Source organism: Microcaecilia unicolor, chromosome 2, assembly GCF_901765095.1.
Source record: "Microcaecilia unicolor chromosome 2, aMicUni1.1, whole genome shotgun sequence".
NCBI classification, from domain to species: Eukaryota; Metazoa; Chordata; class Amphibia; order Gymnophiona; family Siphonopidae; genus Microcaecilia; species Microcaecilia unicolor.
In genome coordinates, this window is record NC_044032.1 from 185,814,475 (window position 1) to 185,836,091 (window position 21,617).

At 43.0% G+C, this 21,617-nt stretch overlaps 1 protein-coding gene across 5 annotated transcripts in view; it reads right to left on the reverse strand.

Annotated features, from left to right (window-relative positions):
• Window positions 1–21,617, reverse strand: part of ZNF608 (zinc finger protein 608) — a 274,166-nt gene that overhangs the window by 169,505 nt on the left and 83,044 nt on the right. For all 5 annotated transcript variants that reach the window (XM_030193559.1, XM_030193562.1, XM_030193558.1 and 2 more), the window contains one exon: window positions 3,172–3,427. In XM_030193559.1, coding sequence (XP_030049419.1) covers window positions 3,172–3,427 — 256 coding nt within the window. The remainder of the gene's footprint in view (window positions 1–3,171; window positions 3,428–21,617) is intronic.

Genomic DNA, 21,617 nt, shown 5'->3' on the forward strand with positions numbered 1-21,617 from the left:
GAATCACAATATCTAGTTCTCAAAAATAGGGAGGAAAAGACCTCATCAAGACCTTGATCCACATTGTCAGGCTCCAATCTATCGTAGTCAATTTAGTGTGATTGGTCAGAAAAAGTAATTATCGGTCTAGAAAAACCTCCCCCCAAAAATGTTAGGTAGATCCAAAATTCTCAAAACTTTAATTATCAATCATAATATCTACCAAACAAAAATCAAGAAAATAATACTTAGTTTGCGGTGCACAGCAAAATAATTTCGCTATGAACAGATTTGTCAATTCCACAGGGTCAAAATCTGTACAGGACAATATCCATAGGCTTTTTATAACAATTCTTTATGTAGCGCCAAGAATCTCATATAGTGGGCAAAGGTCCCGACGGGGACCCGTTTCACAAAGGCTTCTAGTCAAGTTCATCGTCAAGGTATCCTCTATGTAATTCTGAGAGATGCATAGTTTCTTGGTCAAAAAACACTCAATAATAAGGTGTTGTTTAGGTCAATCTAGTGTTATATTAACCACAAATTCACTTAGCAAGCCAGCATATCATTTAACTATTAGTATATGAATATATAGTTTGCCTCAGCGGTGCAACTCTACTGCAATCAACGAGATTTCCAGCACTCAGCTCCTCATTGGTGAAACAATGTTAAGTCAAAATGTATACGATCTTAATAATATTTTAATTAGCCATAGCATTTTCTTAAAGTGAATAATTTTCATGAACTTATCTTTTACTAACACTTAAAGGAATATATTTTTATGATTGTGTAAGAAGCTGGACATCTTGTTCTAGATATACATTTTTTAGGAACAACTTGTTTCTGAACATAAGATCCCCATGTGCCATTTTGTTTGCTTTATGTAAAAAAATATATATATAATCCTTTAATTAACATATACAAAAGTTTGCTATTTTTTTATACATATTTATTGTTTGTATGTATGTATGTGTACTTATTTTTTTATTTAATTATGTTTAAAGGAACATTTTTTATTTATTTTTCTGTTAGCTGTTTTATGTCTCTGCCTCTGATGCAGCCTAACTGGCGAAAAGTGGCCACATCGGGTCTGTATAAATAAAGAACCTGTTTGGGACTGTATGAATAAGAGCCTGTTTGGACTTCCAGTGTCTGCTTTCTGACTTTTCTTTCTGCTGCTGCAAGACACTCAGTGCCTCTTTTTTTACCTGATCAGATCTTAGCCAATACATCTCTGCTCCTAATCATGTGGTGGGTGATTCACTTGACCTGGTTATGGCTTCCTGCTCTGCCCCTATGATCCTGCAAGGATCTCAGGATTACAGCCGAAGTATATGGAATGGTCACTGAATGTAAATAGCTTGGACTCTGACCATAATATGCCTTATGGGCCACAGTCAACAGTTTAAAGTTAATTCTATGCATTATGGGCAATCAGTGGTATTTAAAACAAAACAAAACAGGGTAATATGATCATATTTTCTACAATGACCTAGCAATTGAAGCACGGCATTCTACATCATTTGCAAACGTTTAAAGTTAGAATTTGAGGCACCAGCATACACTGCACTACCAAAATCAACCCTAGAGACAAATAATGCATGCACTGAACACAATAACCTCAAGGTATAAAATCCTTTTTTTTAGTTCCAATATTTTTATTGTGTTTTATAAATGATAACAAATGGCTAAAATAAAGCAATTAGCCAGCTTAACAAGTTAACAGTAACAAACTTGCCAAATTGAACACAATAAAACCAAAAAACAGTGCGAATAAATGCTGGACCTGTGAAAAAGATGTTGGAAATCTTAAACATATCATCTATTCTTGCCCATATATTCAAAAATATTGGAATTCTGTATGGGACACAATATCTTCCACCTTGAATAAAATCCTTTTTTAATAACTTCAGATGTATGATCATTAGAGATCAATTACAAAGCCACTGTTATCCCCAATATCTAAACCTAACTACTGAAGAAATAGCTTTAACAAACTTAGAATTAGGTTGAGGTCCTTGACCAGTAATCCAACATGTTTAAGTTTTGTCAATATTCAAGACAAGATGATGTTCCTCCAGCCATTGAGAAGTTGCAGATAAACAACTTTGTATTACTGTCAGATCTAAATTTAAAGGGCCTAGTTTTGCAATTATTAATATATCATTCACATAGCAATACATTTTAACTCCAAATTCTTGAATAATTGTTAATAAAGGTGCAATAACAAAATTTTAAAAGAACTAGTGAAAGGGCAGAATCTTGCAGTACTCCACAGGTGTATAATCACACACAAAAACCAAATTAAAAAAAAAAACTCTAACTCAAACCAAAAGAGAAAAGATTACATAAACAGCATGAAGATGCAATGGATTCTATCTTTACCAAGGAAATTCTCTACTGGCTTCCATTATTGAGCTATAACACCATTATTAGACCTTTTTTTCCCCCGTTTGAATTTGTAAGTTAGTCAAACCATATGCCACCAATATATACTATTAAAATCTCCTGCCTTTTAAGACGTCCTAAATTTATCCAGAAAGCAGCTATATGACTAGAAGATCACTGCTAGCTGTATAACTGGCAGCTCTGCCATAGCATTGCCCACATATTATGCTGAGGAGGTTTGTACGGATATTCAGTGGCACTGCCCATATAATACTGCTAAATATCCCTGGATATTCACGGCCCACTATTCAAAGGGAAGTATCTGGATAACTGATGCAGCTTATCCTTCAGCCTTGGCTACCCAGGGATATTTGGCAGTACTATCTGGATAGTATCACTGAATAATCCTTACAAACCCCCTCAGGCTCTCAATGTTTTTTAAATCTTTTTATTCCTTACTATTTTCTTCAGTAGATTTCTGTGTATATGTTTAGTGCAAATATAGAGAACCATTAAGAAGATGAAGCTGTTGCTAAATAGTAGAAAGTTGGTTTTTTTTAGCTGTCATGCTCCATTCCTATAACAAAAAACTAAAACAGAAAAGCATACAAAAAGATCACACAATCTCTAAACTACAAAGCAAATGGGTACTACATTTCAATAAGCCACTAGAGTCATAGCACATTTAAACTCGTTATAAGTTTATCAATACACTATTGCCATTCATGAATAATTTCTCATTGCCCCATTACCTAATCACATGTCAACGCAGAAATATTAAATACAGAAGAAATCAAAACATACCTTCTTCAGTTTCATGCCACACAATTCCTTCCAAGTTCACACTGGTTCCAGGCTCACAGGGTCCAAGGCATTCAGGTTCTGTTATTATTCCAACCTCACAAGTATTTACACCTACTGAACGAGTCCGTACCAAAAGCTGTTCTACTGGTGCTGCGATATTAGATGAAGATGGGGAAAAGTAAGAAGGCAGAATCTGAGGTGTAATGCTGCTGGGAATCGGTGGTGGAGGGGCAGGCACTGTAAACAGGGGGTCAACCTGAAAAAAAAAAAGACAAGCTTACGGTAAAAGTGCTGAGAGATTCCTTTAGTGTTTATTACATATATTCCATTTAATCCATGCAAAATCTGTATTCCATACATAATGACGCAATTTAAGTAACAGCTGAGTAGTCAAGAGTAATTTTCAACTTTACAGAGCCTATTGCTCTACCAAATAAAAATCAAAATTATTTAACTATTCTTAACTTCATGCTGATACAGTAGTTTAATCAAATTCCTACAGTTTTTTTTCTCTTAAGTCTAACAGAGCATCCCTATATTGAAAGATGCATTAAAAAGAATCTTTTCACATCCATGAAACTTGCAGTTAAAACATGGCTATACATGGCTATCAATTATAACGGACAATACTAAAAAAAAACAAGCACTTTCAGATTATCTAATATAGAATAATTACACACCTGAAATCTTAGTAGCAAAAATGTATTGCAGTATCTTAACCAGCAGATAATATGTATAATCAGTATTCTATGTATTCACAATTTTGGAGGGGAAGTTATCAAGGTGCGGTAAAACATGAGCATCTACTGAACTTTGATTTACCACAGGATTCAGCAACTTGCAGGATAACAGTTCTGCAGGTTGTTGAATCCAGTGGTAAAAGAATAACACTGCTTGCGAGCCACCTCACAAGCAGCGTTATTCCAACAACCTAGAAGCATGGATCATGTCCACCCCAAAGCAAGACCTCCACACCCCCCCCCCCCCCAAAAGGATCTACCATGTGATTCTCTACTGATCCAGTGGTGATCGCATAGAAGCAATTCTCAGTCACTCCTGCTCTGGCCAGCGCCATATCCAACATAGCTTGCCTAGTGGCAGTCTTCATTACTACCGTTAGGAGATCATGTTTCCTTATACGTGAACATGATTCTCCCCCCCACCCCCCACCCCACCACCACAGTGATTCCCAAACCTGTTCTAGGGGACCCCAGCCAGTCAGGTTTTTTTTGGATATTCACACAAAATATTCATGAAATTGATTTGAATGTACTACTTCCTTACATGCAAATTTCTCTCATGCATATTCAGTGTGGATATCCAAAAAATGTGACTGGCTGGGGTTCCCCCAGGATAGGTTTGGGAACCACTGCCCTAGTGGTAGTAGTTTGAGACTATCACTAGGGGTGCCATATTGGATAAGACGCTGGCCAGGGCAGGAGCTACTGGGGATAGCTCCTGCCCAATCTCCTTTGGACCACCAGGAAATCACATGGTACACCCTTTTGAGAGGGGTGGAAGGCCCTCTGGTGGGGTGGGTGGCTTGATTTGGGAGGGACATTAAATCAAATCAAGTGAAAATTATTAATTGTACGAAAACAAAGAATAAGAAGATGATAAAGGGGAGGGCAACCCCACCCCCCAAAAAGGGCAAGATTGAAACCCAAATACAAACCTAAAAAAGCAAAAAAAGCTTTCCAATTAAATCAATGAAACCATGCCATTATCTACTGCTTAATATTCTAATCCAGAGATTAACTACAAATAGAAAGAGCTATAGGACATTTAAGAATCTATGTAATTGCTTTGATTCATAAAACACATACCCCCTAATATCAGAAAATTGCATATGCAAGTTATAGAATAAGGTCAGTTGCACACGTAACAATTTAATAAATGAGCAGATAATTGGTGTTAATGAGCAATAGCCTATAACAACCAATTATTGCAGTTAATTTGCTCCAATCAGGATTTGCACATGCATTTTGCTAAGTGCTAGTCTGTAAAGATTCAGGACAAATCTTTTAGTATGCTACTGTCATGACCATGCGAGAGGTATGGGCGGGTCAGGGGCATTTACTAAAGATATGTGCAGTATTACAGAATTTGGGGGATCCACACCTAATTTACGCATAAGGATTTACACCTGGTTTCAGTTGGTGTAAATCCTTCTGTCCAAAACTGGGCACGGATCCAGCACTACGCACTAATATATAAAAGGCACCCAAATAGGAAGACAAATAATAGAATAGTACTTGGCGCACCTTTTTTGGCACCCATTTACTGAATCTAGTCCATACTGTATGACTCCCCCATACAGTATTAAAGCCAAACAGATTCTGCATTAACACAACCCCCTGGCCCTACCCCAACAATGGGTGCAGACCAGAGCAAGGACATTTCCCCACAAGACAGCAACAGTGCTTATCAACGCCTACCCTAGCAGAGATATTTAATCACCTCTCTGACCTCATGTGCAACTTTCTTTAAATTAGTCTCCTTATTTTCTAACTCTTCTTACTCTTACCTATCTATATGTTCTATCTTTGCTTATATCCTACGCTGTCTATCAAAATGTTTTATTACATATTGTGTTGACATCGTGAGTAATATACTATTAGGCCTATTTTCAAAGCACATAGACTTACAAAGTTCCATAGTAACCTATGTAACTTTGTAAGTCTAAGTGCTTTGAAAATACGCCTCTATGCCATACTTTCCGCCTTATTTTCGAAAGTGATGGGCGCCCAGATTTCGACCCAAATCGGGAGATGGGCGCCTTTTTCCCATGGGCGCCCAAATCGGTATAATCGAAAGCCGATTTTGGGCGTCTTCAACTGCAATCTGTCGCAGAAACGGGCAAAGTAGACGGGGCGTGTCGGAAGCATGGTGAAGGCGGGACTGGGGCGTGGTTATCGGCCAAGGCGAGATGGGCGACCTCGGCTGATAATCAAAAAAAGAAAGGCGTTTTTACCACGAATTTGGATCATTTTTTGGACCTTTTTTTCACGAACAAGTACCCTAAATGACCACATGACCACCGGAGGGAATCGGGGATGATCACCCCTGACTCCCCCAGTGGTCACTAACACCCCTCCCACCATAAAATAACAAACTTTAAGAACTTTTTTCCCAGCCTGTATGCCACCCTCAAATGCCATACCCAGCTCCATCACAGCAGTATGCAGGTCCCTGGAGCAGTTGTTAGTGGGTGCAGTGCACTTCAGGCAGGTGGGCCCAGGCCCATCCCCCCCTCCACCTGTTACACTTCTGCTGGAAAATGGGAGCCCTTCAATCCGCCCCCAAAACCCACTGTACCCACATGTAGGTGCCCCCCTTCAGCCATAAGGGCTATGGTAATGGTGTAGAGTTGTGGGCAGTGGGTTTTGAGGGTATTTGAGGGGCTCAGCACCCAAGGGGTGGGAGCTATGGACTTGGGAAGTATTTAATTTTTTTTTTTAACTTTTTACAAGTGCCCCCTAGGGTGCCTGGTTGGTGTCGTGGCATGTGAGGGGGACCAGTGCACTACGAATCCTGGCCCCTCCCACGACCCAATGCCTTAGATTTGTTCGTTTTTGAGCTGGGCGCCTTCGGTTTCCATTATCGCTGGAAAAACAAAACCGCCCAGCTCAAATCCACACAAATCCGATGCATTTGCCCGGCACAAACCATATTATCGAAAAAAAAACCATTTATTTCAAAAATACGGTCTGTCCCGCCCCTTCACGTACCCCTCTCGGACATAGACGCCCATGGAGATGGGCGTTCGCGTTCAATTATGCCCCTCCACGTATTGTTATTTGAATATTTTTACTGTTGCAATTGTCTATTGCTAAGGTTTGATTTATTCTTACTGTACACCGCCTTGAGTGAATTCCTTCAAAAAGGTGGTAAATAAATGCTAATAATAAATAAATACCCTTTCAATACCAGGCATATTGTGAAGTAATGCAACTGTACAAAAAAAAAGTCAATCAGTAGCAACAGCAAATCTACCATGCCAACACAAATTTCTAAAACAAAGACCCCACCTTCGAAAGGATAGTGCCCTAAATATTACAGTGGGCCATAGAACTTCAGTATTGGGAAAACTGAACAAGTCAAATTACTACTGATCTCAAAATAGAAAATTCATGCTAAAAGAATATCTGGTCTGGGTCATACACACAGAACACAGGTATAATAAGTGAATGCAAACTAGAAATAGAAATAAGTAGACAGAAATTAAACTGTATCAAGAAGGAGCCAGACCTTGCATGTGAAATAACCACAACCACAGAGTCTCCACCAACAGCAGACCAACTGGCTACATTTTTCAAACAAAAAATAGTTAAAATCAGGGAAGGAGTCCTCAAATTAAAAGCCAACCATCAAGATATTTACAAAAAACAGTCAGAAGCACATACAGGAATAGCCACCAACAGAATCTGGTCTTCCTTCCAACTACCAACCCATGGAACAGTAAAATATTACCTCCTAAAATATTCAAACTCACAATGCATACTAGATCCTTGTACATCTGTATGCTGCACAAGCCAGTGAGATTAAATTTAAAAATGCTACCTACAAGTGAGATTAAATTAAAAATGCTACCAACAATAAAGAAAGACAACTCGGATGCAATAGCTCATAGGTTGCTTGCTGTTTTTTGAATGGGAAGGTAAACAGAGACTGACCTATTAACTTCAACTTTTTGATGTCATCCGGTCTCCTGTTTTCATTAGGCACACATTGAGGTGCATTTTCAAAGCAAGACTAAGGCTCCTTGGCAGTCACCTCTGAAAGTCCCAGACACCTCCTGCTCCCTTGTCCCCTGTGGCCGTGACAAAAAAAAAAAAAGGCGCAGTGCTGCAGTAGCCTTCAGGCATGTGATGTCGGCTCCCAACTCCAGTTCCGGGGGCAGAGGACCGGAAGAACTGACAGCACATGCTTGAATGCTGCTGCAGTCCTGCACTTGCTTTTTTTTTTTTTGTATTTGATTTTCTGCCGCTGCTGTCCTCAGTAGCGGAGTTCAGGTGGGAAGGAGTTCAAGATTTCCCGCGACACACCAGTGAGTGCACTGCAGTGCACCAGGGTGCCACAGCACACAGTTTGGGAAAAGCTGCCTTAAACCAATCTAATACCCTGCATGTTATTTATTTATTTAACACATTTATACCCCACATTTTCCCGCTAGTTGCAGGCTCAATGTTATACCTAGCAGACTCAGTTTATACAATAAAATATCATGGTCCACCGTATCAAAGGCAGCAGTAAGATCAAATTGCAATAATATTGCAGCTTTGCCCTGGGCAAGTAGTAATTTTGCCTCTCATATGATTACTAATAAAATAGTTGAATGAAATGGTCTAAAACCAAACTGTAAGGGATGCAAGCAATCATTTTGTTTTTAATTAAGGTTTTATCAAATATAGCAAAAGAACAAGATAATGTTATACAAATCAAATTGCCTGCATTTACAAAAGTCATACCATGATTCTTTGGTACAATGTCAACTTAAATCTCGAGGCAAAACCCAAATAAGCACCCTAAGAACTAATCCCCCCACCCCACCCCCACAGGACAGTTAGGTGGCTAAACACGCAGCCGTCATGATATCAAAAGTCAGTTTGCAATACTTTCTTGGCAGCTCCAAAGGTTTGATATGTAATAACTCGTAACCCATATTTGCGGACACCGGTATGCCTAAAATATCTTGAAGTAGTCCAAAAACCATTAACCAAAACATCTGAGCATGGGGGCAGTCCCACCATATATGTATAAAGGTGCCCCGTTGCCCACAATTATGCCAATATTGAGCAGATGAAGATGGATCAATAGTATGTAAAAGCTCTGGGGTAAGATACCACATATACAACATTTTATATCCATTTTCTACCATATTGCTCGCTATCGAGACTTTAACTAACCCTGTAATATTCTCTCCCATTCTTGTGTAGAATAATCCTTCCCCAACAATCTCTCCTAACTCCTAACATATTTAATAGGGGGAGTATCTTGTTGTAGCAAAGCCCAGTAAAATATAGAAATGCAGCCTCTCTCCCGCTCCTGCCTTGCATAGCCCCCCCTAAGAGAGTAGTTTCCTTCCTAAGAAATCCAAATGATCAATGTAGTATAACGTCATATACTTGTCTGTAGTGATAAAAGTCCTCCTTTGTCAAGCCACATTCTTCTTCCAAGTCAGAGAAGAGGAACATAACTCCCTCATCAACTAATTGACCTAACTACATCAAGCCTGAGCCAGCCCAATGACCATATAGGAGATTAGACTGACCTGGTGTAAACCCCTCCACCATCCTAACGGGAGTAGCTTGAAAGTAGCACCTCTCACGAAAGAAATGCTTTCTAGTGCATAGCCAGATGTCTAATGATAGGGCCATAATGGGGCTAACTTGTTTACATATCACCTGTATGTCACCCACAGGTGACATACAGGTGACATACATACATACATGACATACAGGTGGAGGAGTGGCCTAGTGGTTAGGGTGGTGGACTTTGGTCGTGAGGAACTGAGTTCGATTCCCACTTCAGGCACAAGCAGCTCCTTGTGACTCTGGGCAAGTCACTTAACCCTCCATTGCCCCATGTAAGCCGCATTGAGCCTGCCATGAGTGGGAAAGCATGGGGTACAAATGTAACAAAAAAAAAAAAAAAACAGGGAACCCATGCAAGAGGTCTTAACTACATCATATGCTGTTTTATCTTAATCCAACTCTTGTGTATTCTGCCAAACCACCAAATATTTCATTTGGGCCGCAAAATAATAGCTTCTAAAATTGGGAACTGCCATCTCTTCCCGGACCTTGGGTTGAAACATCACAGACCTGGGTACCTGTGGTGGTTTACATTTCCAAATATATACAAAAATTCTACGACGGACACTACAAAAAATGAATCTGGTAAGGATATAAGGAGTGCCGCAAGCAAATACAAGAGCTTAGGTAGCACCATCATTTTGACCACTTGAACCCTAGATCGCCCCAACTCGCCTGCAACAAAGATGGGTAATTAGCACTATAAAGGTCTCCCCTCTTAGCTGTCAACTCACATCCACATATTTCAAATATTTAGATGCCCGATGAAAAGGATAACAAGTTTGTATCCAAGCAATATCTACCCTCCCCATTATAAACCATAAAGCTGTTGATCACCCCACCCCTCACCTATCCACACCCATCCTGTTAGAATATCAATGATATGCTTTGATGTCCCTATGCATACCTCCTACCCACCCCCATCCTCCCACCCTGTCAGACTGTCATAGAAATGCTTGAATGTTTTCACTTATATACACTGTCAGCTAGCACATTTGCTTATTTCCGATCTGACGAAGAAGGGCCCTGCCCGTCTTCAAGTCTTTGCTTAAAGCCCACCTCTTCAATGCTGCGTTCGGCACCTAACCCTTACCGTTCAGTGAATCCAGACTGCCCCAATTTGACTGCCCCTATCGGACCGACCGTTCACTTGTCTATTAGATTGTAAGCTCTTTGAGCAGGGACTGTCTCTCTTTGTTAAATTGTACAGCGCTGCATAACCCTAGTAGCGCTCTAGAAATGTTAAGTAGTAGTAGTAGTAAGGGCAACCTTCGAAAGCTAATCAAGAAATGTATTAAGTTATGTCCAATAAAAAAGGTATCATCTTATTTTCTTTTCCATGTTTTATTTTGTTTGATTTCTATTGAAAAACTCCATAGAAACAAAGTGTCTGCAATCCAACGAGAAATATCCGGATTAGAGGCTGCCATCCCATGGCAAGAACAGCTAGAAGGACAAAGAGAAGATCAAAACGCTGAAAAACATGTGACATCTGCAAATGCCAGACGATAACCCTCCGAACATCCAGAAGACAAAGCTCTGCGTACTCCGCATAAAAATCCCCTTCCCGAAAGGAGGGAAGAAAGAGAGGCTAATAAAGAAGAAAGGCCAAGCCACAGCCAGTGAGAAGAGGAGGAACTGTATGCAAGGTCACTCCAGAGTCAGCAAATTGCAGAAAAGCAGCTCGGCACGGCAGCACTAAAAATTCAGACACTCTGCGTGCTGAAGAATTAGCAACCAAGAACACCGCTTGCGAGTAAGCTCCTAAGCGAAGCCTTCTGCAAAGAGAACAGCCTGACACTCTCTCCCAGAAGCAGGCTACTACCACCTGCACCCAAAGCGAATTAGAGACCAGCTCCTTCTGCAACCCGTCCTGCAGAAAGAAAGTAATCGCTGAGGAACAGAAGCCCACAATGGAGACCAAGTGTGGGTAGCAACCATGCCTCAAAAAATCCTATACATCCGAAAATATGAAGTTGAAGTGGACCGCAAAAAAGCTCGCAATTGAGCAGTATTCACTGTGTCTGAAGAACTCTGTTCCTCAGAGTCAACCTCTCAAAAAACCCAGGCTGTAAAACCAAAGCAAAAGGAATCTTCCACTCTGTAACGGACCCTGAGTCAAGTGGAATTTGAAACAGAGGTGCCACCAGGAGCCACACCAGATCCACATACCAAAGGGCACCATGGCCAATCTGGAGCTACCAGGATGACTTGACCCCGGTGGAGAGCGATCCAAAAAGAACTCGACCGCGGAGAGGCTACAGAGGAAACATTATTGAAGAACATCCTCCAGCTAAAGATGCAGCTGAAAAAACAGCCCTGCCGAATCACCCTCTCTCCGATGAGAAAAGAAAGAAGGCACCTCGGTGTCCAGCCTGGACACCATCAGATCTATCTCCGGAGCTCTCTACCTGAGGCCAAACTGAAGCAGCACTGGTGCAGAATAATCATTCCGCCGAGAACAGAAGCAGAAAAAGAGAGCTCACCATAGGAAAAGCCCGCAAAGTGGGCTGCAGAGAAACAGAACACATGGTCTCTGACCACTCCATGGGAGCGACACGCCCTGGTGGCCAAGGCCTGACTCTGAGTCCCAATCTGTCGAAGAAGCCACTGCCATCATGTTTTCCGATGGCACAAGCACCGCCTGGTCCGCAACAAGTCCTGAAAGGCTAGAAGACGAACAGCACTAAAAATGTGTCCAGGCGGGAGATCTGCCACATCGTCTCCCATGTCATCCACCACTCTGGAGACAGAAGAAGGCAGCAAAGGGCTCTCCAGCCCAAAAGACTTCCATCCGTGACCATCACCATCTACTGCGGAGGCGCCAAGGCATCCCCTCCACAGGGAGGAACTGCGGAGCCACCAGTTCAAGCGCAGCTGTGCCGAGAACAGTCACGAAAGATGGCGCTGACACTCCTGGGACACAAGAGACCAACTGCCGAGAAGTGAAAGCTGTAGATGTCTCATGTGAGCACAATCCATGGCACTACCTCCAAGGTAGCTGCCACAGAGCCCAAGACATGAACGCACTGCCAGGCCCAAGGACTCTGCACTCTGAGCAGACTGCACACCCGAGTCTGAAGGAAGATCCTCCAGTCCTCGGTCAAGAAAAAAAAAATCGTGCCAGAGCTGTCTGGGACGGGACAAAGTGGCTCATTTGAAGGGTGACCACCCAGCCCAAGGATTCCAACAGCGAGACCCGGTAAGATTAACTCTTTGTACTTGTCTAGAGCCGGGTACACTCTGATGCCACCCTTGCGGAGAATGCCACAACACTCCCAAAGCTAGGAAAAGGTGAATGGAGCCGTAGCCATGCCAAAAGGTAAAGCCTGGAACTGAACATAAGGGTCTAGAACGGCCAACCAGAGAAACCACAGATGAGGGGACCAAAGAGGAAAGAGCAGAATCGCTTCCTAGAGGAGAAGTGCAGGGAAGAATGCTAAATTGAAGTAGCTCTGCAACATAGCTAGCTGTCCAATAGAAAGAAAAAATGCAAAAGTGCAATAAAAGCCTTAGAGACACTGCATCATACAGCTAACTAGAGGTGCCACAGATACAGTGGAAGCTGGAACTGGTATGCAAGTTTGACCAGTGTCAAAGTGCAATTCTAGAAGAGCAGAGCTGCTGTGGGAAATCACCACAGCTAACCTCTGGCACTGTAGCATAGTGTAAGCTGTCCCAGCTATGCAATGAACTGCTTGTCAAGGCAAGCAGTATGGGACAGTGAAGTAAAATATGCCCCATATGAAAAGGAGGCGAGGGCTACAGCTTCTAATATGATGCACAAACCAGAGGCGTAGCTACGTGGGGCCTGAGGGGGCCTGGGCCCCCGTAGATTTCAGCCTGGACCCCCTCCCGCCGCCGCCTACCTTCGCTTTTGCTGGCGGGGGACCCCAATCCCCGCCAGCCGACGTCCTCTCCATCCTGCTGTAGTCAAAGAAGTCTTCTTCCTTCTTTTGCATGCTGACGTCCTACGTCAGACTCAGAGAACAGAACGTTCTGTTCTCTGAGTCTGATGTCCTGCACGACGTCAGCATGCAACTGAAGGAAGAAGACTTTTTTGACTGCAGGAGGACGGAGAGGACGTTGGCTGGCGGGGATTGGGGTCCCCCGCCAGCAAAAGCGAAGGTAGGCGGCGGCAGGGGAGGGTTCGCGACAGGAGGGGGCGGCAAAGACGGGGGGCTAAAATGTGCCCCCTCCCCTCGGGCTCTGGACCCCCCTCCCACAGAAGTCTGGCTACGCCCCTAGCACAAACCAGCCTTAAACCTGTAACTTACAGGTTGAAAGCCAGCCATCTTCCAGAAAAAAATATTTGCTGAAACTACTGCACCTGGAGATAGTGCCCCTATGGCAGCACTGAGGTTCCATGGTTACCATGGATACCAGAGCACTAGCCTCAGAAAATAACAATATGTAACATTTCCCACAGAAGAAACATGGAGCCTCAGAAAATAACAATATGTAACATTTCTCACAGAAGAAACATGGAGCCAAAGGCACTAAGCCTAGAAACTCCCTTCTAAAGGTGCAGAAAAAAAAAAAAAAGAAAGAAAACCTACAGCATCCCTGATATTACCAGGCAACCTCCCATCCAAGTAAAAACCAGGCCCAACCCTGCCAAGCTTCCAATTTCAGAGGGGATCAGGGTGGTGTCCCCGTAGACAATACCTATACTGCTAATATAAAGAGTTGCACAAAGGAAGTGAAGGAAACTTTCAGGGTGTTTAAGCAATTGCCCTCAGAGAAAAAACTGAGGGGACCAAAAAGTCTGTAAATAAAATATGAAATAGGCCCTTTCACAGGGCCAACACATAAGGAGCCCTGCTCTGATGCTGTTCACTGTTTCCCACACCAGGAACAGCTTTTAACCAACACAGGAACTATAAGAAAATCTTAACTCACCACAGACAGTGAGGCCTATTGGAGACTACTGCCAAGGCTCCTCCTAGCAACCTGCTGCCCTGTTGCAGCAGCAGAGCCTGTGTCACAAGTTGCTCTCCCCCACCCCCCACAACAGCTGATTACAGAGGTCTGTTGTGGACTAGAGATGTTTTATTTATTTATTTATTTAGTGAGGAAGGCTACAGTCCAAACAACAATCCAAACTCTGGGAGGAAAGGGACCACGGGGAGAAGCAGAGACTCAGGCCACCAGGTATACCTCTAAAATTGGCACAGAGCCCAAACATCCTCTAAGCTTAACTGGCTAAAAGACCCGGGAGCAGGCCCAAGAGACAAATCCAGGAGCTGCAGAGACACCGTCTACCACCTGATAGAGATAGAAATATACTGAAGTGAAGGAGAGAAGCTGTCAGATATTACAAAGCTGAAGGCAGTGATACCAATCTCCACCTGCTGGTAGATGGACACAACCCACCAATTCCTGGGTTCATCTGCTGCATACGCTAAGGAATAGAATGTTAGTTATAATTAGAAAAGGAGAGAAGCTGTCAGATATTACAAAGCTGAAGGCAGTGATACCAATCTCCACCTGCTGGTAGATGGACACAACCCACCAATTCCTGGGTTCATCTGCTGCATACGCTAAGGAATAGAATGTTAGTTATAATTAGAAAAGGAAAGGACAACAAAATGAGGATGTTATATTGTCTTTGTATGACTCCATGGTGCAACAGCACCTCGAACACTGTGTGCAATTCTGGTCACCACATCTCAAAAAATATATAGTGGAATTAGAAAAGGTACAAAGAAGGGCGACGGAAATGATAAAGGAGATTGGACTACTTCCCTATGAGGAAAGGCTAAAGCGGCTACGGCTCTTCAGCTTGGAGAAAAGATGGCTAAGAGGAGACATGATAGAGGTCTATAAATGATGAGTAGAGTGGAACAGGTAGATGTGAATTGCTTGTTTACTCTTTCCAAAAATGCTAGGACTAGGGGGCACGCCAGAAGATACAAAGTAGTAAATTTAAAACTGGAGAAAATATTTCTTCACTCAACATGTAATTAAACCCTGGAATTCGTTGCCAGAGAATGTGGTAAAAGCAGTTAGCTTAGTGGGGTTTAAAAAAGATTTGGATAACTCCTAAAAGAAATGTTCATAAGCCATTATTAAGATGAACCTAGGGAAAATCCACCGCTTATTTCTAGAATAAGCAGCATAAAATAACATTGTACTGTTTTGGGATCTTGCCAGGTACTTGTATCCTGGATTGGCCACTGTTGGAAACAGAATACTGGGCTTGATGGACCTTCGGTCTGTCCCAGTACGGCAATACTTATATGTTCTTTTGAGTGTTATCTGGTACAGCTAAAAAGAATCTCAAGCATTTTCCTATTTTCTCAAAAGAGGCAAAACAAGCTGAAAGAATAAAAGCGATACTCAATGTTGGACTTATGCCAGCTTGGTGCTGGAATACATATATTAGCGTATGAAAGTTTCTGGAGGAGAATGAAAAGTATCTATGAACATAGAAGAAATTAATGTTTGTGGATCAGGGAAAGGGGGAGCAGGACATTCATAAGGTATCACTGTGGATCTCCTTCCTGAGTACACTGAATAACTTTTTTCATGCTGTGATGAATATTTTCTTTCATGCCAAATTTATCTTGAATAACAGCTTTAACAGTCAGTATTTGGAATTTTTCTGTTATTTACTCTACAAAGGCCAAAAGGATTTTGGGTGAACTGAGACCTAAATGAAACTTAAGAAAATGATAGGTATTATTTGTCCTTAAATAAACCCAGTAGTAGGCTACTGTGAAAGTAATCTCTTGGGTGATATTTACTATATTTCTTTCCTCACCACTCCTTTAACATTCCAGAGAATGCACTGCATATTTAAGGCTTTTCTTGGAAGGATTAGAACTTGTTAAGCGGAGCCACAAGACACAAGAGCTTTTCCAGCTGCCATAAATATTATCATCAGCCATTTTTCTTTTAATGAGCTGGATATGTATCAGCAACTCCGTTTTCTTAGGAGCCCTTTTAGTAAAAGTACATTAAGCAGTTAACATACAAATTAGTACAGTAACTTACCACAGTGACATGACAGCACATGCTATGTTAGAGGGCGGGAACTGGGCAATTATGAGGAGAGAATGGGTGTGGACTGCACACTGCAATAAGCACATGGGAATTACCGCACATTGTCACTTGCAGGGTTGCCAGGTGGAAAATTTTTTTCCCACCCAAACCAGCCTAAATCTAGCCCAAAACCTGCCCAAACTCAAACCCCGCCCCTGACACCCCCACCCCCGCGTCATCAGCCCCGCCCCCGCCGTCATCAGCCCCGCCTCCCCGTCATCAGCCCCGCCTCCCCCGTCATCGGCCCCGCCCAAAACGTCACTAACCCCGCCCCCGCGGCCGGAAAAAACGCCCAAAAAACAGCCCAAAAGACCAAAAAGCAGCCAAAAAAACCGCAACCCTCCGCGGGCAAAAATTTCCCGCGGCGGGTCGCGGAAAACCGCCCAATTGGGCGGTAAAACCGCCCACCTGGCAACACTGGTCACTTGTACAATGTACTTAACATCTATGTGAAAAGATACAAAAAATGTGTTTTCCTTGCAGTTGAAAGAGAACATTCTGGGCTCTTGCTCCACAAAGGTGCCAATCAAATCTAAGTAAGTGAGATCTATTCTAAGGAAATGATTCAACTGCGTTGAAGCTTGAGCTTTTGGAGGGAAGTTTAAAACTTTGAGTTAAGAGGGGAGCCTTATTTCTTCCTCCCTGGAGGTGGTCCTATAAGGAGCATGTAGAAGAACATGAAGTAGATTACCCCACTCTAGGGCCTACAGGAACCTTGGCTCTTGCTGCAAGGGTTAAGGGGAAGAATTAGAGAAAAGAAAAGATGTTGCCAGTCTGGTCCTCAGCTGTCCACTGGTGTATACTGAAGGCATGATGTGTTTTCCCAGACGGTCACTGGGGAACCTGATCCTGACTCTGGGTCAGAAAGGGCATAAGAGAGTGAAGCTACTGCCACAAGACAGTCCTTATCAGGGAAAGGACATGCAAGCTGGAAGAAGTGGAGCTCGTGAGTACTACTAACTTAGGGTAACAGGGAATACCAACCCTCCTGAGGTCTTCTCCACTATTCTGTTCAAAACAAGGGGAATTCAAAACACTGAGAAACAGAGCTGCAAAGGAGAGTTTGAGCAAACACTAAAGTAGTTTGTGCACAGACCTGTTGCCAAGAGAGAAGAGGAGAGGAGAGAGGAGATGACATCTTGAACTTAACTCTTGCCCAGAAATACTACACCAACTGACAAAGGAGTAGAGAATGACACGGGAACGAGGAACCGCAGAAACCGCGGGGATGGGGATAGAGCTCGCGGGGACGAGACGGGGACAGATCCCACAAGGATGGGGCGAAAATGGGGACAGAGCCCACAGGGACGGGGACAGGGGACAAACTTTGTCCCCGTGTCATTTTCTACTTTGAAGCCTGTTAATGAACTGGACTGTTATTTATGTTTAAGTGATGCCTACAAAGATATTTTGATTTTTTCGAAAAACAAGCAAATATACTGGCCACAACTAGCAAAATTTGCATGGGAGATCCTGTACATCCTACTACTAGCACATCTTCTAAGAAGATTCTATTTCAGGAAGGACTGTGGAAGACAGGAAAGCTAGACTGAATCCTGAAATTGTTGATAATTTCTTATTTATCCACAGATTTAAAAAACATAACTGTGCTTTATAGGGCATATTTTTCCCATCTAGGGCATATAGAACGGGTTGTATTTTATACCCCTGGACATTTTAAGTGTGAATTAGGATTTCTTGGTGTAGTAGAAATCACCTATTGTTGGGGTTGGAAGGATAGAGGGTGGTGGTGGGAAGGAGGGTTATTATAGCTGTTCATTGTTATTATTGCTCTCTATTTGTAATTTATACACAACAGTTGCACAGCATATTGTTCCTTTTTACATTTTAATAAAAAGATTTAAATATAAAATCATATAAGTGTTCGAGGCTTCTGCAGATGAGGACTGAGCCCACGGGGACGGGGCGTGGATGGAGACAGGGCCTGTGGGAACAAGACGGAGACAGAACCTGCAGGGATGGGGTGGGGACAGAGACAGAACCCACGGGGATGGGGCAGGGATGGAGACAAACTTTGTCCCAGTGTCATTCTCTACAAAGGAGATAAGATTTACAGACCAGCATTGAAGAGGATAAAGACAACATGAGGAGGAGTAGGCAGTATTTACAGTTATCCACTCTGTGAAGAAACATGAGTGTTCTTGACATTTGAGGTGAATAATGCAGTTTAAAGGAGAACTGATCACCAGTCTAATAAAACTGTTTGATTCTTTTTGCAACTATCCTACTTTGCTTACATGGACTATTTGTCTTCTGGTTTTCATAAACTTTCTTTTATATATACTTGCACATTCAGGAGAACCTGTTAAAAGGGAGTTTTTATTTTAAAGACATAATGATCTCCAGTCTTTTTTCTGCCTTTTCTAATTCACTGTGCCTAATATATTAAGCTCACCAGCAGGAGACCATTTAATTGTCTCTGTGGGATGAAGGAGAGTTGGGAACAGTGGAGTACAGTTTTGGCCACAAACCTTACTAGAACTTCGCTTTACCTGTATAACAGATAAACAGTGTATAACTAGCTCTTTTACAGTTACTGCAGATGATTATTATCTCTTGGGTTTATGACCCAATCTCTTACTTTTGTGATTTGCCTTGTGCTGTCTTGGGTTAAGCAGAATAGAAATGATCATATTAGATTAGATTAGATTAGATTAAATAACCAAGGGATCCTTTTACTAAAGTATGTCAAGCTTTTGCATTTACAGTGTTTTAATGAAATATTAACACAAAATAAGTGCAAAGGTTGTGCTATATGTTGGGGGTGTGCCCTGCATGTCCTCTCCAGATACCACACTTTAAAGTTCTATATCACGTATATTAGACCTCACACATATTGGGCCTAAGGGTCATCCCAGAGATGGATAAATAACAACAGATACTTACCTATTGCAGGTATTCTCCGAGGACAGCAAGCTGATTGTTCTCACATGTGGGTCGACGTCCGCATCGGCCCAGGAAACGGCAATTTTTTTCAAGCAAAAAATATATAAAAGTTTTGCCAGAGTCTTCTGGCGCGCGAACAATGCGCAAGCGCAGACGACTTCCCGCCCGTAGCGTGAGCGTGCCTCTTTAGTTTAATCAAAAAACATAGAACAAAGTAAAAACAACCCAAAGGGGAGGTGGGCGGGTTTGTGAGAACAATTAACCTGCTGTCCTCAGAGAACACCTGCTACAGGTAAGTATCTTCGCTTTCTCCGAGGACAAGCAGGCTGCTTGTTCTCACATTTGGGGTATCCCTAGCAACTAGGCTCACCCAAAACAATGAACATGGGTCAATTGGGCCTCGCAACGGCGAGGATACAACATAGATTGACCTGAAACCATAAACAACTAACTGAGAGTGCAGCCTGGAACAGAATAAAACTGGGTCTAGGGGGGTGGAGTTGGATTCTAAACCCCAAACAGATTCTGCAACACTGGCTGCCCAAACCAACTGTCGCGTCGGGTATCCTGCTGAAGGCAGTAGTGAGATGTGAATGTGTGGGCTGATGACCACGTTGCAGCCTTGCAAATCTCTTCAATGGAGGCTAACTTTAAGTGAGCCATTGACGCAGCCATGGATCTAATATTATGAGCAGTGACATGACCCTCCAGAGTCAGCCTAGCTTGGGTGTAAGTGAAGGAAATGCAATCTGCTAGCCAATTGGAGATTGTGCGTGTTCCGTTGGCGACTTCCCTCCTGTTGGGGTCGAAAGAAACAAACAACTGGGCGGACTGTCTGAAGGGCTTTGTCCGCTCCACGTAAAAGGCAAATGCTCTCTTGCAGTCCAGGGTATGCAAACTGCTTTCGCCAGGGCAGGTATGAGGATGGGAAAAAATGTTGTCAAGAAAATTGAATGGTTCAGATGGAACTCCGACACCACCTTTGGCAGGAACTTAGGGTGCGTGCAGAGGACTACTCTGTTGAGATGAAACTTGATATAAAGTGCATGTACTACTAAGACCTGAAGGAAGAGTATCTAGGGCCTTGCTGTCACACCAGACGGCAAACCTCCTCCATTTGAAAGAGTAACACCTCTTTGTGGAATCATTCCTGGAAGCAAGCAAGACTCGAGAGAGATCCTCTGAAAGACACAAGGAGGTGAATTCTAAGCTCTCAACATCCAGGTCATGAGAGCCAGAGACTGGAGATTGGGATATAGAAGTGACCCCTCGTTCTGAGTGATGAGGGTTGGAAAACAGTCCAATCTCCATGGTTCTGCGGAGGTCAACTCCAGAAGAAGAGGGAACCAAATCTGACGCGGCCATAAGGGTGCAATCAGAATCATTGTTCTGCAGTCTTCCTTGAGTTTCAGCAAAGTCTTCCCTACTAGAGGTATGGGAGGATACGCATACAGAAGGCCTGTCCCCCAATATAGGAAAAAGGCATCTGACGCTAGTCTGTCATGGGTCTGAAGCCTGGAACAGAACTGAGGACTTTGTGATTGATCTGAGTGACAAAAAGATCCACCGACGGGGTGCCCCACACTCGGAAGATCTTGCGGACTATGCCCATGTTCAGTGACCACTCGTGAGGTTGCATTATCTTGCTCAACCTGTCAGCCAGACTATTGTTTACGCCTGCCAGATAAGTGGCTTGGAGAAACATGCCTTGATGGCGAACCCAAAGCCACATCTGGACGGCTTCCTGACACAAAGGGCGAGATCCGGTGCCTCCCTGCTTGTTGGTGTAAAACATGGCAACCTGATTGTCTGTCTGAATTAAGATTACTCGGTTGGACAGCCGATCTCTGAAAACCTTTAGAGCATTCCAGATTGCTCCTAATTCCAGGAGGTTGATCTGCAGACCTTTTTCCTGAAAGGACCAGGCTCTATGAGTGTGGAGCCCATCTACATGAGCTCCCCACTCCAGGAGAGATGCATCTGTCATCAGCACTTTTCGTGGCTGAGGAACTTGGACCATGGTCAAATTGGATCGAATCGTCCACCACTGAAGAGAATTCCGAAAGTCGGTGGACAGTTGGATTACATCCTCTAGATCCCCCGCAGCTTGAAACCACTGTGAAGCTAGGGTCCATTGAGCTGATCTCATATGTAGGCGTGCCATGGGCGTTACAT